This window comes from Poecilia latipinna, unplaced genomic scaffold (assembly GCF_001443285.1).
Source record: "Poecilia latipinna isolate Pla-1442-1.1 unplaced genomic scaffold, P_latipinna-1.0 Scaffold524, whole genome shotgun sequence".
Taxonomy (NCBI): domain Eukaryota; kingdom Metazoa; phylum Chordata; class Actinopteri; order Cyprinodontiformes; family Poeciliidae; genus Poecilia; species Poecilia latipinna.
Genome location: NW_015113140.1, coordinates 253616 through 270971, shown reverse-complemented (window position 1 = coordinate 270971; position 17356 = coordinate 253616). Strand labels below are relative to the sequence as shown.

Below are 17356 nucleotides of genomic sequence, written 5' to 3'. Positions count from 1 at the left end.
TATGCCATCTTAAAAAATATGGAATGAACATTGGTTCCATTCCATCCATCCATCCACATCCATCCATCCATCCATCCATCCATCCACATCCATCCATCCATCCATCCATCCATCCATCCATCCATCCATCCACAAAAAATGAATTTATTGGAGATTAACTTTAAATGTTCATTTTTGTGAATAATTATCCGTCAAATATTGAAATCTGTGCCAGCTACTCTGTTTATTCATTTCTTTGCATGTCGGCCACTGAACTCCAACATCAAACATCCATGTGGGCATTTCTGATGTGACGGTAAGGGTTGGAACAAAAAGGGAGAGGGAAGACATGCAATTTTAATGACCAGTTCATGTTGCTTTTTTTTCTCCCTCTTTTCATTTCTCTCACACAAAAACGTGGTAAAACCAACCTGACATTGTTTCCATGCCGACACAACATATGACATTCAACGCATGACCAAGCTACTTAAGATAAATACTGTATTATGTCACCTAATGTGTGTTGTGCACCTATTTCATGCATTTTTTCCCCCCTCTCTCCATCTGTTCCCAGGAAGGAGGTGCCACAGTCAGAGTCGGGGAAGACGTGAGAGCATTTGGAGACATTCCGTGTCTTTGGCGCCCTTTTCCCTTTGTACCTCACTTATGCAATGTGCAGCAACAACTCATGTACAAGATGCGTCTCACACAGAAGGAAAAGACGCGGAGCGGCTTGAGTAGAAGGATGCTTGACAGACAGAAAGGAGAGAGCTCTGCAGCAGGATCCCCACAGCGCTGCTGAACATAAAACTGCGTGACTGGTCTCCGCAAGCAGAAGGGAGGAGAGAGGAGAGAAGGGAGGAAGGCAGAGAAGAAAGCAGGGGGAGGGGAGGCAGCTCAGTTCAGTGCGGTGCTGTAGCTGAGTGGATGAGGCAGCAGCATCAGCACCACTAGCTGTAGCATCGTCTCCTTTTGTGGAGGCTGGGGCGGGGGGTTGGGGGAGCTGTCTTGTAGCTGCTGCAGGACCAACATTATCTGCATACACAGAAACATATCCGGTCACCTCGTCACACGCACCCATGCCGTGGCGGCCAGAGACGAGGAGGTGGTGGTAAGTGACGGGGTAAGCTCGGGGGACAGGAGGAAAGAGGGACGGCTGGAGGGATCCCAAACGTGAGGAGGGCTGGAGCGACGGTGACTGGAGCAGAAGCAGCAGCAGCAGTAGCAGCAGCGGCACCATGGCGCAAGCTGCCAAGCAGCTCCGCAAGACCAAGGACCTCGCAGAGGCCGCCGCCCAGGAGCAGCGGGAGAAGGAGGAGGAGAAGATCAAAAAGAGGAATCGATCCAGAGACCGCAGACGCAAGGTACTGATGTTCTCTCTCAGGAGGCTGGCAAGGTGGTGCTTTACATCCTTGTGTCCATCTTTCCCATCAGACCTGTCGTTTTCCCCCTCGCAGGCTCTGTCACACTGCAAACATTGTGCATGATTGGTTGGAACGCAGTTGCACAAGTATAATTGCACAGATGGATTTGTACGCTCAGGCGTGTGTATTTGTGCGTGTGTGTGTAAGCTCGAATGTGTGTGCGTGTGTGTGTGTGTAACCAGTCAAGCATTGATGCTCCGGTGCAGGTTTTGTCTGCTCCGTCAGATATTTAGCCATCGGGGGAAAAGGCTCTTAATACCAGTGGGGATGTGACTAATACCTGCTGTTTGCAGAATAACACACTATGCCAGTCATTTCTTTTACCTGAGAACCCTTGCAGTCGGTGCAGCTTTTTCATATTAATGAAATTCAGTATTTTAAATGCATGTGCACATATTGTTTCCTTGCGTAAAACCCTAAACAAGCTCTACTCTCTCTCTCAAAAAGCTCTGCCATAGTTAGATTTGCTGTCTTCCCCCATATTGCATCTTTTTTTTTCTCACTGGGAGAAAATGGAGGGGGAAGATGGAGGTACAGTCTAATAATAGATGCAGTTTTAATGCTTTTGTGCATCTTTTTGGGCTGCAGGTGTTATTCGAAGAAAAATATAACAAATGTTGATAAATTAACGTCTAAACCTTTTGTTACAAACTTGATGCATGGAATAATATCAGATAAGTGTGAAGCTTTCAGTCACCTTCACATCCCATGCCTCCTGTTCACTCTCATGCTCTAACTGAGCCACTAAGTGCAGATTTGACTGAGGTTGTGCTTCCTTGCTTTCGTGTTCGGATGATTTGTAATGATATGTTTGAGAAAAGTTGGCTGTTTGAATCCTGATTGTGACTGGCTAGAGACACATGACTTTATTCTGTTTTTAGCTAACACGAGTCTGATTGTATGCATTTGTCGTGTTTGTTCAAATGCATTTGGAAGTGAGTGCATGCTTTCACAGGATGACAAAATTGCACCAAAATGAGTTGTATCGTATTCATTTGATGGAAACTCTGGAGTGTGCCAGGTGTTTGCAGAGAAGAAAGCTGCAGCACCCAGGGATCACAGACTTCTTATTTACTGGCTCTCCGCGTAAAACGGATCATTTGTTCTGAACGCCAAACTGTGAAGGTGCATCTGGCATTCTGAGGCTTGTTAAAAAAGTGAGAAACTTAACTTGTCAAGCTAACCAGAAAAAAAAAAAACATTGTTGTAGTTATATCACAATGTTTGTCTTTCTAATCTAAAAAAAAAAAATAATAAAAAAAACTATGATCAGGTGTTTCATTTTAAAGTAGGACTGATTTTACCAAATGCTGCATGCTCAGTCTGCAGAGCACAGAAAGTCCACAAACAAACAAAAAAGAATCTCTGAAACATGCATTAGTATTCTGAGACGTCGCAGATGCTTGAGCACAAGCTTTGGATTGCTGAGAATGAATCTGTGTGCTTTTTGTAGATGATTAAGCCCAGCCAAGCAGACAATGGCCTCTCTTTGATCACTAAGCATCTCTGCCTATTGGCTTATTTTGTATTCTCTGACCAAAAATAGACTTTGTACTTGAATTGTTGGGAATCCAGTTGAAGGTCTGCTGTGTTCCTCATAAGAGGCAGTGTTTTGTCTTGGCGTAGCACGAAAGCTTCATGTTTCTGCTCAGCTTAACGAGATAACTTTTCTTAGCAAATTATTCATTTTTTTTTTTAAAAAGGAGATTGTTAACAACACATTTACTGTAGTAACTAAGTTTCTCAGCATCTGTTGATGTTGCACAGGATGTTGTTTTAACCTTGGCAGTTTATTGCCTTCATGATAAAAGTTTCTTTGGCAGTGAGCCATATTCCAGAGTTTGCATGATCAGCAATATATCGATGAGCTAAAAGTGTCCAATAACTTATCTCTGGGAAGCACCTGCTGCAAGAAACTGCTAATTTGTCTACAGCTCCTCCTTAGGAAGTTAACCTCCTATCTGTTTGTATATTAATGCATCATACAGTTGTCTTAGATTCAACAAATCTATCCAAAATTGACTCTGATAGTGTCAGATTTGGACAGAGCTGTTTATCTGAGTTGATGTGATTTTGCTATCTATGTCTATTTGTCTAATAGAGACATACCCTGTAGCACCTGCATTTGCATCTGTGACTCCAATGAAAGAGGAGTCTTTAAAGTGTTGATTGAATGCAAATTCACGCCACTCTTAAAATGTTTTATTAGATAAGCAAATAAGAGAATCTTGAATCATTTCCCATTTACTTCTCAATACTGCGAAACCTTGTGTCGATTTATCAGATACAAGTACTTTTGTAATTCTCTGTAGAAACAGTAAGAACAGAGAGGTTTTGGCCATTTGTTTAAAGTGTTTTGCTGGGTTTCATAAGCTCAAGGCACATGCAATACAGCAATAGTGGAATGTTCATAGCTAAAATGCAGCTCTGCCTGTCTGGCCGTCCTCCCTCAGCAAAACCACTCTCAGCAGCCAGGCCTTTTCACTGTGTGTTCTCAACATAAACCAGTCTTCCTTCTCTCTGAAATATTTGCTACGTGCCCTGAAGTGCAAAGTCAAAGAGACAGAGAGGAGAAGAGGCATGCGCAGGTCTTAGAGTTCAGAGATATTAATTAGCTCCAGTCGACGTAAATCAAACTCAGAAGCATGGGATCTCTCTTCCTTACTTGTCCCCCTTTAACTAATCCTTCTGTCACTTCCCTGAACTGATAGAGGCCTGATATAGCAGCAGGAAAAGTTCTGCTGGCGAAGGTGAATGCTGTGCAGATGCAGAACAGTTTGCAGTCATTTGTTTTTTTGTCTCCACACCTTTAAAAATAAAAGTGTAGACCATTAATGTTTGCTAATCTTGGTCTACTCTTAGTCAGGATTACGTTTTGTGTATGATTGTCAGCTTTTGATATTTGTGAGATGTGTTGTACTGAAGATTTAAACTGATGTGATTAAAACAGCTTTACATGCAACACATGTTGTGGTTTTAGGCATGGAAACTTTCAGTCCAGGGAGAAATAAAAAGTGATGTGGATGAGGAAAAACATTACTTTTTTTTTTTTTTTTTTAAATAAAACCGTACTACCATGCAATGCATTTGATATGATATTCCATACTATGTCTGTGATACTTGGACCCTAGTTTGGTTCAAGTTGTTAAATTGAAAGGAGCAATGGACTTGTACGACAGGCAGAAAAACAGCCCCACAGCATAAAGCTACAATCATTATGGTTGGTAACATTTATTAGTTTGAAAGAACAGACATGTAGCTTGTCTGGTCAAAGCAGTTTCTTCAGAAGGTGTGTAAATTCATTTTGGTGGAGGGACTTATTCCTTTTTAGACGCCTTTTGTCCATTGTAATGTGAAACCTATGTGCACATTCCAGTTCACTCCAGGTTTTTCTGATCCCAGCATCAATTTTCTCTCTTTTCAGAGTGACAGTTTGGATCAGATGCCTAAAAGTTAGATCAAATTTGGTGTTTCAAATACACGGTTTCAAATACACATCAAAACTGATTTTGGAGTAGACAAATCCGTCTATTAGACAAGACTCCCACTTACACCTTACTAAAAATGTTTGATTAAAACCCTTTCCGGAACTGGTCAATTTAAATGAGCTCTACCAATTCTAGCAGGAAGAAGGGGTTAAATATCCAACTAGAATTTGTTAAGAAGCTTATTGGTGGCTACAGAAAGGATGTGGTTGAGGGACAACTTGGTACCAATCCTTGTTTGTTGCACAGTAGATCTGTCCCTTGTCATTTTTGATTGTCAGCAAAAGTATTTCCAATATTCTTATACACTGCTCAAAAAAATAAAGGGAACACTCAAATAACACATCCTAGATCTGAATGAATGAAATATTCTCATTGAATCCTTTGTTCTGTACAAAGTTGAATGTGCTGACAACAAAATCACACAAAAATCATCAATGGAAATCAAATTTATTAACCAATGGAGGCCTGGATTTGGAGCCACACACAAAATTAAAGTGAAATGTTCCCTTTATTTTTTTGAGCAGTATATAACATATAGAACATTCCCACATTAAAATTCCACCTTGAAAGGGTAGACATTTAACTCAAGGACTGTACTCAGCAGAAGTCTTATGCATTCCAGTAATACATTATTTTATCAATGGAGTTCATGAAAATGATCAAGACAGCTCTACTCATGACGTTACTCTGCAGCATGAACCTACGAGGGAGATTAAGCTTTTACTGTAATGCTTAACCTGAAGCTCCTTAGGCCCATACATGTATTTGTTTGTTTGTATTTGCTCCAGGCTTGCACATACATATAAGTGCCAGATCCAAATGGATCCAGGATTTCGTAATGGACATTGTGTGCTCTCTTTGTTTAATCTTTTTAGTTAACTTTTTGTGTGCACACATGATATATTTTATTCCAATTGTATTTATTATTTCCCACAGTAATTAGCCAAAATTCTGTCTGATATGCCCTTGTACACCATGGATGGCATTATTATTGACATTTTAGAGAAACCATTTAAAGAAGAGGCAAAGATTACTATTACAGAACAAGTCAGAATTTTTAAAATTAAAATTTTCTTCAATAAACTGTAAAGATCAAAAGGAAATTACGATGACAAAATTGCTACAACGTATCCCACTCACCTCCATACGAGGTGAAATTTTCCATAATGGCACAATATTGTCTCAGGACATTTTAACAAGTTCCCAAAACCAATGGTTATAGATTATTCTACCAAAAATAAAGCTTTCTTCAGATATTACTAAAACCATATAAATATTTTTAAGACAAGGTCAATTCAGGAGTATGTTTCTACATTTTTTTTTAAACATGTTAAAGTTGGTTCCTTTGAAAAAGTCTCCAACAAAGTGATACAGCATTTTTATTGGCTCCTTGTGGCTTAACATTTTTTTTTAAATATATTGCCTAATTTAAAAAGATGTAGTCAGAGAGTGAATCTATACTTTATACTATAAGGAGGAATCTTATAGGAGATTATTTGGGGATTTAAAATCAAATTGTTCTAGGTATCTACTTCAAGCTCTGTTATTATGAAAACAGTGTATAACAAGATTTGGCTTCAAAATGTTCATAAGAACCATTACGAGGCTTATTGTGTAAAGTCTTGAAGCTAGGCTAAGGACAGAATAAAAAAAACTTGTATAGTTGTATAGATTTTTAGCTGTTTAATATTACTTAATACTACATAGGCGATAATGTGGGGTGAGGGGAAAAAAAAGCATCCACACAGATTCATAGAAGTTTGACATGTTTTTGCTCAGCAGTGTACGTAGGGGGCACTGCTAGTGATTGTGTTTTTTCCTCTCCTTTGAGGAGAGGAAAGGTAGATGAGCCAAGGTCGAGCAGAGCAGACAGCACTTATGACCAACCCAAAGCTTACACAGGCTATATTTACCTGGCTGCCTAGGATTACACTGCATCTGAGAGCAGAGCTTTCTGTCGGTCTACACACTACTACAGTGTGCTAGCTAAGCATCTGCTCCGATACTTTATCTGATGTTGCCTCGGATCTGTGCCTGGCGAAACAACATGGATGATTCCAGAACACAAGCGCAATGGAGGATAGTCATCAAACCTCTGTGAAGTTTTATCTGGCGCACTGACACTTTTTGATCTGCAGATCAATAGCATTGCATAAAAGTATGTCTGGTCAGACATCTTTTCTCTGTGGAAGTCATTTTGTTCTGTTAACGCTAATCTTAGTAGACATTTTTCAGTTATATGCCTACAATACTGCACTGTAAAATATTGAAGATTTGCATCTTTCCACAAATGAGTGTTCACTGTCGCTGCTTGAAAGTGATAGTGTGTAGCTCTGGCCTGGTGGGTTGGGATAAGAAAAGGATGGGAGACTTTCAGCAAAGTCTTCTGTAATATTTAGGTAATTTAGAGTGACAGATGCCCCTGTAGTAATTATGAATGGACTTAGCACATGGTGGATGGTTGAAGAGGTGGATGAGCGAGTGTCTGGTCGATGCAAGATTGTACTTTTGACAAATTACTGGTAAGACACAAATTGTTTTTGGAACCTCCTACACTGAGTCCTGGATTTCTGCATATTCTGAGCAGGAGATCTTCTGGAGTGTGTCAAAAAAAGATGTACACTCTCCATTGTGCATAACTTACCATGCCCACAACTTCCCCAGTGAGATTGTGGTGATTATTATCGTTATTAAAGTTAATATTGAGTCCTAGATGCAGTGTGGTAAAACCTGGGAGCAGTGTTGGCAGCTAATCCATGACATGTGGCTCACAAACACACTGTGGATCGGTGATAACTTATTGTCTTTAAACAACAATCTTTAAACATGATCCATGTAAATAATCTCGAACATGTATTTTTCCCTAATCCTTCCACATGTGGAAATACTCACATTAGTGATCTGTTTGACCCATCTGAGCTTATTAGCAAAATCCCTGATATTTTTTGGGGATTAATTAGAGGAAAAGTGAAAGTGAGTGATGTGGACTGGCACAGTGCCACACACACTCTAGCATATAGACAAAGAACGTACACACGCGCACACACTTAGAGCTGTAACAGGGCATTATGTAATGGAATTAGAGCTTCTGAAGGTCTGCAAGGATCATGTGGCTTACAGGAGCCAACTAATGCACTGAAGCAGCCTCTCCCAGGCACACCCTGACTCCATCATTTTTCCTCCACCGCTGGCCTGAACACATTTTATAGTGCATGCCATGGCTAATGGATGCAGTGGTTGCATGTTCAAAAATCAAAAAAAGAAAGTTTTATGGTGTTCTTCAAAATACCATCAATGAAATCATGAGGTTGTGCATAGAGTATATTGAATAGTATGTTATTGCATGTTTGAGTTTATTTTATGGTTGGAGTTTGACTTTGAAGCAATAAAACTCCAGATTTCTTCCTTCTTTCCACTTCTTCAAACATACGTCTATGTAACTGCCGTAACTGATTAGATTTTTGTCTCTCTGCACGGTCAAAGGGGGTGTTACGTGTCGGAGGAAAAAATGGAAAGCTGTCTCCATTTTCTGGCTTCATCTTTCACCATAACCAACTTTCAGTTCTGAACAACTTTTTCATAAACGCACCCAGACAAAATAAAGAAAAACATCGATTAAAAGCAGTCCATTTGTAAATTGTTGTGATTTCAGTGACTGGGGCTAACAAGGAGGTCTAAATAATATTATATGATTATCTGACCTTAATTCAAGCTTTTCTCTCAGTGATAGCAGCTGGGTTAATGGAAACACCAGGTTACTGACTCAAAGCAGGAAAAATAACAACTTTTAAAGAATTTACTGAGGATGAAAATGAACAAAATGCCGTGTTTGCTTGCTGTATCGTCGCGTTCCACTGAACACAGAGGCATCGAGCTGGAAAATCCACACTGCACTTGTATAAATACTTCATTGTTAATTTAATTTTAAACTCTAGATGGAAAACAGAAAACTACAACTCTGTTCCCTTCGTTCTGTCAGCTATGTGTCTGTTTCTCCGGTGTTCCTCTTCTAAGCTGTTGTACATCTAGATGCATTCTTCCATTTCAATCGGATCACTTTCCACTCTCTCTGTTTCCAACACTCTGTCTGCATCGTCCATCGTACTTCAATAACTGCTCTCTTGATTGCTCTTTTATACGGCAAGTGTAAAGTGGTCAAATCTTATGCTCCCGGTTTTGCTAACTGAAAGCAGCTTCACTGAATGAAAAGATTAATGACAACGTAAAATATTTACAGTGTTTCAAATGTGCAAATGAGTTGCAGGGACATGAACAGAACAGCTGAATAAGTTTTCTTCTGTGCATTTGACAGTCTTTTGAAAAGAATAAATCAATTTACAAGTCCGTAGGAAGAATCTGTGAAAAGTGGAGTCGAGTTCGCATTTGCTTTATTAGTTTAAAAAACAGAAATAGTTATGTTTTTGTTTATTCTTAAGTAACGGCATCAATAAACCAATATTTTCAGATCAGAAAAGTTGAAAATATAGGAACATTTATTCCTGCTGACATGAATGAGTGCTCCTGTTAGCAGGAACATTTATTTGGGTTTTTGTGCTCCATAGTTTTGACCTAACACTAATAATTTGCCTTTGTTACACACAGCCAGATAATTTCTCATCAGCATAATTAGCCTTAGCTGTCGCTCTATGATTCATTATATGAATCACTCACAGCAGCACTACTGGTTTTAAAAAAAATCACTAAGAAAAAGTATGGTTATACAGATGAATGAATATCTGATCAAACCATAGAGAATCACACTTCATCATTTGCTTTGCCTCACTTGAGCTACGAATTTACTTCAGAGTAATGTTCACCAAATTTTCTCCAAAAGTTCTCAAAACTGTTTTGTCTTGTACTTGTGACTTACACAAGCTAAAACCGCCGTTCATGACCTGATTGTAATGAAGCAGCAAGTCTGAGTCAGCTTTTTTAAGGTCATATGACTGACTGACAGGGTGACAGGGTGTGTCACTGCTGGCTCTGCACCACTACTCCCAAAGGGAAGGCGACCAAGGTGAGAGGAAAAAGCACACAAAGACTTAAATATGCATGTAGCATAGATTAAATCAACACATTAATCTTAGATTTGGATTGTGACCTACTCGCCTTCATTGGAAGTCAGAGACACAGCTCAGGGAAGCATGCAAAAAGACTAAAATAATTGAATACAGAACAATTTACATGACTTTTTTGTAAAAAATAGAGACGATGACTCAACTTTAAAACATGACTAAAAAAAAAAATCAGTTTCTGAGTGCGTAGAAATGTTTGAAGTAATATACTCATGAAGGATGAATGTTTTTTTTAGCTTTTTTTTTTTTTTTTTTTTTTTTTTTTCCAGCAGTGCAGTGTCTTATATTTAGGACGAAAGCAGTAGTAATTACAGGTTTAATCATTCTGGTATTCTTGCATGTGGGGGGGAAAAACCCATTCAATTTGTCAACCGTCTTTGTTTTGCGCAAACCTGACATTTGGGACTGTGCAGGGTGTTTCTAGTAGACAGCTGCACACTTTTCTGGTCACATGTTCAATGCACAACTCAGAGAACAGGCATCAGCGACGGGTGAAGGATGATTGATGAATGAAGTGCAGCTTTCTGTAAATGCAGTCTCAGCTTGTCTTGCCCATATTTTTAGCTTTCCCTTGTGCATAAGATTTATTATAGCCTGAGCTTTGAAAATAGCTCAGTATCTTCCCATTGTGACACTATGTGACTGCTACCCTACTTTTCATTATTCACAATGTGTGGGGAATAGTTGATACTGCATTTCAGTGAACTTATTTAACCTTAAATTAAATGCGTAAAGTTTTAAATCACTTAAAATTGTGAAAATATGATTGACCGGAGAATCTCCATTTTTAATATGCCATATTTAATGTTTAACATCTTAAAAACTTGTTCTGGAAGCTAGGTCGGGTTTATTTTTATTTAATTCCCTCTATTTATTTGCATATTTTGCAGAAATTATCAAAAATGTCACCAGATACTCGATATCCAGCCTATTCCAACACTATCCAATCATGCAGTGAGATTTAAACGCAACTATGCACAACCAAAGTTAAAATGCAGCGCTATCAGATTTAGTTGATCATTTGATGACAAGTTAACTATTCAAGGAAGACCAGCAGATTGCATCGAGTCATTGGCTTCGTCAAAATCCTTAATCTTGAGCAAGCATGTGGTGACAGTGAAAAGTAAATACTGCCTTCTAGCAGAACCAGTATGAGACTGACTGGTTGTCAAGAGGACAGGGAAGAGACACAGACAAAGACACATTTCTAGAAGTCACTTCAGTGAGAAATAAAAAATAAAGTGAGTGCCCAATGTACATTGTAACAAAAAAGCATGTATGTGAAAAGTGGCACCAACTGTTGGAAGAGCAGGAGAAAATATACTGCTGTTAATATTTTTGCCCCAAAAAAAGCACCGATTTACAGATCTGACTTTGTCTGCCTCCGAATACCTTTATAAACTGGCCAATAGTTTGTTAATATTTAGATTTTTCTTTCCCACACCAAAACATTGTTTTGTTATCTAATACACAATATTTACCAGTCCTTAGTTTAAAAGCAATTTCCATTATAATAATGGAGCAAAGTAACAAACATATCTGATTTTAAGTTCTTCCTTTAATGATTTCTGTAAAAAAACAAACAAAAAAATAACCAATGTCTCATATACTGGTCATCATCAAGCCAATCAAGTTTAAATCCACCTGGTTTCAGTTTCCTACTGGGCAATCAATGCATTCCTAATTTTAATTGCACATATCTGTTCCTATTTCCATTAAGCCGACAGGCTGTAGTTGCAGAACATATTGGACCTTGCACATCAGGCCTGACCCTGCTGTCTGGAGCTGGCTGAGTTGATGAATATCTCCCTGTTGGCTAAAATGACCCTTTCTGTGTGAGCCAGAATGCTGAGTCATGAGGAAATGTTTCAGTTGATGGATTTATGGAGCAGTGAGAGTCTTTTGAATTCAAACTATCAATTGCAGCATATTTCTTTCGTGTCGTCATGGATGATAAACCTTTCTATGAGTTTATGTAACCAACTTAACTGCATTGCCTAATAACCAGGAATGCAAGTAATTGACTTTATATAAGATTATATATGTGGTAAATCACCCCTTTACATATAAACTGAATTGAAAGTAAATTAAATAGCGTAATTAGCAACTTTAATTGCAAATCTCAAATGTCTGTGATTAAGACATCGCTGTGATCGAGGCTGATGTCCAGAGCATGAACAAATTCTGCTTTGCATTATATTCTGTAAAGTAACTGCTGTGTCATTGCTATTTTTAGCAGCTACAGGGTTCCTCATAGTCATCATGCTTGTTGCAGCCTCACGGCTGAAGGTAGTCATGTCCTCCTCTTAGCTTGTCCTCTGCCGTTTCTTGTGACTTTTTTCCTCCTTGATCCTCCATCAGCCCCCCTACCTGTACACCCATCAGTCTCTCAGAATGATACTTACTGGTGTGGATCTCCACCCACTGGGTGATTAGTGATGGCCTGCTGTCATTTACACAGACATGCACAGCGGGGAGGCCTTGTGCTCATTTGCTCAAGCTTAAATGTAGGTCCTCATAGGTACTGTAAACATGTCACTACAAACAATGGTGTTTCCTACAAGCAGAATTGATTTCTTGTCCCTTAGCTGGCAGCAAAGCTTCTTCAAATACAAATAATCAGTGATGCATTTCAGGAGGACGTAGGTTCAACCTGCAGTTCTCTGAACTGTAATGTTGAAGGATTTCAGGTCAGTTTATTCTCGCTTAAAATACAAGAATAAACCCAGAGAAGCAAAAGATACCACAGAAAGACAGAAAACGTTTCAAAATTAAAAACTTTATTAAGTGCACCAAAAGCTTGTCTGTTTGATCTGTGGTTTTATACCTATCTGGACTTTGTTATTTGTATTTGAAATTTGAACATAAAAAACAATGAACAATTTGAAATATTGTGAATTTTAAAATAGGGTATGTAGGAGACACTGTCTTGTTTTATTTTGGCTCATCTTCTTGAAGTCTTGAAACCTGCAAATGTCAAGTTTATGTATATAAAAAAAAATTAGATTACATAGATCCAATGTTTTTTTTTGTGTTTGTTTTCTTGTTTTAGCTTGGTTAACATTTTAGGAGCATATGTTAAGATTTCTTTCAGTTTTTACAAATATGTTGCTGGATTTGCTACGAGACCATTGCTGCTTTAAGACTTTTATCACGTTCTTTTTTCATATTTTCTCTTTTTTCTCTCTTTAAGTTTGTCACAATATTTTTAGTATTAATAAAAGAGATCATGCAAACTATTTAAAAAGACTGGATATGAATATCTAACGGCATACAGTCAGAGACTTACATACACGGAAATTGCTGTAAAAATGAAAAAGAACCCTTCAAAAGTCCCGTACAAAATAACAATCTTATTTACCATTTATTTGACAAGCTTTTAAGGTTTGCAAAAAATCAGTAAGTAGAAGGCTATTTATCCAGGTAAACACCATGGTATTTATACTCCTCCACCACCTCCACTTTTTCTTCCACAATAGGGTTTGACGTAGAGCTGAAACGATTCCTCGAATGATTTGAGTACCTTGATTAATAAACTTCCTGCAGGAAAATTTACCTGCCTGGAAGCTTTGTTAATTTATGTTTTATTATTTAGCGCATCGTGTTCCTGCCGGAACATTATTTGGGTTGCGCTGAGCTCTGACTTCCGCCTCTGAGTTGTTGACGAAAGCTAAGTGTTAGCGGCATAACGTCCAATTTTCAAGTTCGGCCCGTGGGGATTTTATTTATTTCTGAAAATGCCCGGGTTTTCATCGTTTTTTGGGGGACCAAAAGACATCCTTAAAATGACTGGCGCGATGCCTGGAGGGCAGCCTTTTTCCTCTTGGACCTGCTGGTTGAAAGCGGAGGGCGGGAAGAGCGCTGCGGGAGTATTTATACAGGTAAGCGGATAGACTGAACACGGCGGGCCGCTGAGTAGTTGATACTTACAGTGTAAGTGTAGCTTTATGGACGAACCGCACAATACATTTCATATCATGCCGATCTGAACAAACTGGTGGCGGTACATGGCTGGTCGATGAGTTTGAGTGTGAGAATGAAGGTGCCGTAAACATCCCGTATCCCGCCTCCCCCCTGAAAATTCATCTATTTAACTGACTGAAGATGAATAGATAAACTAAAAGCTGGAGCATTGACATTTTTTATTTGTGAGCCTGCCTCTTTATTATTAAATTGAATATAATTTCAGATCTTTGTATACTTTTTCTTCAGGTTAACTTAGAAAGTGAGCTATTATTGTTACCGGTTAGTTTTCTTAACTACAAAAAAGTAACTGTTAGGGATGCTCAAATGTGGAAAAATTGGACTGATATTGATATCTGATAGTAACACCAGTGTTATGCCAAATTTATCAATATTTTATAAAATTTTTTATCCGTTTACTAAATTAAGAATAATCGATAGATTACTCGATTACTAAAATATTTGTTTACAACGGCCTATTTTTCTTAAAATGTACAATAATCCTTGTTTTGTTTACATTCAAGGCTGACTGTTACAAAGCAGTCCACTCTGTACTTAGCTTCTTGATCATGTCTGATACACCTGATGACTGCAGAGTCATCGAGAGTGTTTCTGTAGATGACAAGAGTCTGTTTTGTACGGGAAGTCAGAGGTGTGCAGAGTGAAACAAAATGGTGAGAGTACTATGTCTATTGTGTGGTAGTGATAGATCCAGGCGATTGCTGAGGCCTCCACTTGTGTCTTTTGGAGTTTCTCAGAGACCAAATCAGACTGAATTGTATTAACTGCACTGGTGAAATCATAGAACATGATTCTCACAATTCTGCCTGCTTTGACCAGATGACAGTTAGTTTGTTTGATGGCGTCTTCAACTTTAGCTCCACAGCGATACGCAAACTGCAGAGGGGTCTTGACATGTGACTGTCTGCTTACTTGGGCGGGGCAGCAAGATTCTGTCCAGGACCTTCATAATGAGGAAATGTCAAGTACAAGACGGTACATCTTCCACAACACTGGGGACCTTCTCTTGGGTCAGGCTAAGGTTGAAGCGTTGTTGCAGAGTCCCACAGAGCTGCTCTGCACAGGCCTTCAGGACTCTGGGGCTGACACCATCTGGACCTGCAGCCTTGTTCTGGTTCAGTTTCTCCAGCTGCCTCTTCAACTGACTTCTAGAAACACGGGAGGTGGGAGGCAAAGAGATCTGCAGCGTCTCCTGATCTGGTTTAAGACGCACTTGAAGAAACAGAAGTGTTAATGGCCACGGTAGATAAAACATTTGACATATGACAGGAATGCTGCGGGTCAAAGGGTAGTGGAATCATATGTCTACTGTTTTTGTACTTTAATCATAATAAATACAATTGTTTAGAGACTTACACCAACCTTCATATATACAAAATATACTTTTTAATTGTAAAGATGAATAACTCCAATTTACATATATTTTACTATAACATTTTTGCTCAGTAGAAATTTTCAAATAAGAAATGAGAAAAAAAATCTTATATTTTGCAGAAAGATGACAAAAAGTAGTGAATAAGAATGTATTCCGTGGCGTGTTGTCTTCTTGAGGGATTCTACTATAGCCAACTGCTAGCACCAGGCTAAATGTAAATGCTAATGGAAGACATTAACAATGTTGCTAACCACTGGTGACTTGAATGCTTTTAGGGGATGTTACAGTTGGTTTGGGTTGCTTTGGACCATTCTGTTTTGCATGATGTGTCTCTGTTGTGTGCCCAACATTCTGCTAAGCTGACATGCAGGCTTTTATATGTTGGAGTCAACATCCTGCAGTGAGGAGCATATGTCAGCTTCTGTGACCGCCTGTTGGCATAGAAGTCAAAGATGATGTAGCATGAAAGTGATGAAAGTGTGTTTATGCAAACATGTCTGCTGTAAGTGTATGTCGTCCAAAATCATGATCATGCAGGCCTGTATATTTGTACTTTTTAAGCCTGTTAGCATCCACATGTTTAGGAGAGTCTCACACTAAATAAAAGCAACAAATATTACATTGGATTTAAATGTATTTATTAAATGACAGGAAAAAAAATAAATCTCACATAAAACTGGGCACTTCTGGTAGGACAGGAAAACATGCCATTCAATTGCTACAAGAAAAAAAAAAAAGCTTTGCCTATGGCTACTATTACATCCTTATATTGAAGTATAAAGAGTGGCATCTTGAAGTCATTAAGTCCTGTTAAAAAAACATTTGCTATCTATGTGAGCACATGTCTCCAGGGAGGCAGGTCAGGAAATGTGTTTTTTCCTACCTCCACAAATGTAAACATGTAGAGTTAAACAAACTCTGCACAGACTTTATCTTAAGATGTGAGCTTTGATGAGGTGAGAGTAAGATATCCAGTGTTTCCAAAGAGCCTGAAAACCTTAAAGTCTGTGATATTGTCAATATGTAATATCGGGAAATTTTAATTTACTGTTAGCTTCTTCCAGTGAACTGAAAATGAGCTGTGATTGAATCTTTTGACAGAGAAGTAACCCAAAACATTTGATAAAATGAAGAAACAAGTGAAAAGTACCACACACTTAATTATCCAACTCCAAGAGTCTTGGATACAAATGCTGTTCCAGGGCGAAAGGGAATTTTACATTTAAGAAACTATAACGCAGGGGTAGCAATAATACTGACAGAGGTAATTTTATTAAAAACATTATGTTTTGTACTTTGTTGTACAGTCTTATTTCAATAAAATATGAACAAATTTCAAGTCTTGACATGCATCTTTACCCGGATACCGGCGGAATAGATTAGTTGGTATGCACCTTACACAGCTTTAAATCTGAGATGATGTGGTGGTTAATCTGTCAACGCTACGATGGGACAACAGCATCTGCAGATCACATCAATCAGACATTTCTACCTGTGGACACACACACTCAAACACCAGGACAAAGCCACAATTTCTCATGATATCTACCATGTAACAGAGGCTTCGTGTGACTGAGTGATACCTTGATGTTGTTAAAGTGTCTTTCCTAGTAAGGAGATTAATTCATCTGGAGAGTTTTTTTTAACCTAGCTGTAAAAAAAAAAAAAATATGTTTTTGTTGCCATATTGACACTAAATTGTGAAGTCTTTCAGTTGAATACTTGACTTTTCTTAAAATATGCAACATGCAATATGCAAGATGATTCACAAAATGCATCACAAACAAGTCTCTGACGCTTTTAAAATATCCCTTTGTTTGATATGTTGAAGGCCAAATCCAATGACACTGAACTCATAAATCAGAGACAGAATAATATGATCACTGAAACCCAAAGTGGGAGCACAGACTGAGCCGTGATAAAGAGCTGTGTAAAGCAGTTTTGTTTTTTTTTCTGTCTCGATTGCAAAAAAAAAAATATATATATATATATATATATATATATATATATATATATAAAGAAAGATATACA

General features: G+C 38.4%; 1 protein-coding gene across 10 annotated transcripts in view; it reads left to right on the top strand.

Moving 5' to 3' along the window:
• The first annotated feature begins 208 nt into the window (after nt 1-208).
• ank1b (ankyrin 1, erythrocytic b) overlaps nt 209-17356 on the top strand; it is an 81775-nt gene continuing 64627 nt past the window's right edge. For 3 of the 10 annotated variants that reach the window (XM_015040734.1, XM_015040737.1, XM_015040736.1), the window contains exon 1: nt 209-1343. In XM_015040734.1, the coding sequence (XP_014896220.1) occupies nt 1218-1343 (126 nt within the window). In that variant the 5' untranslated portion in view covers nt 209-1217. The remainder of the gene's footprint in view (nt 1344-17356) is intronic. The other 7 variants (XM_015040729.1, XM_015040726.1, XM_015040732.1 and 4 more) reach the window with 6 other exon arrangements.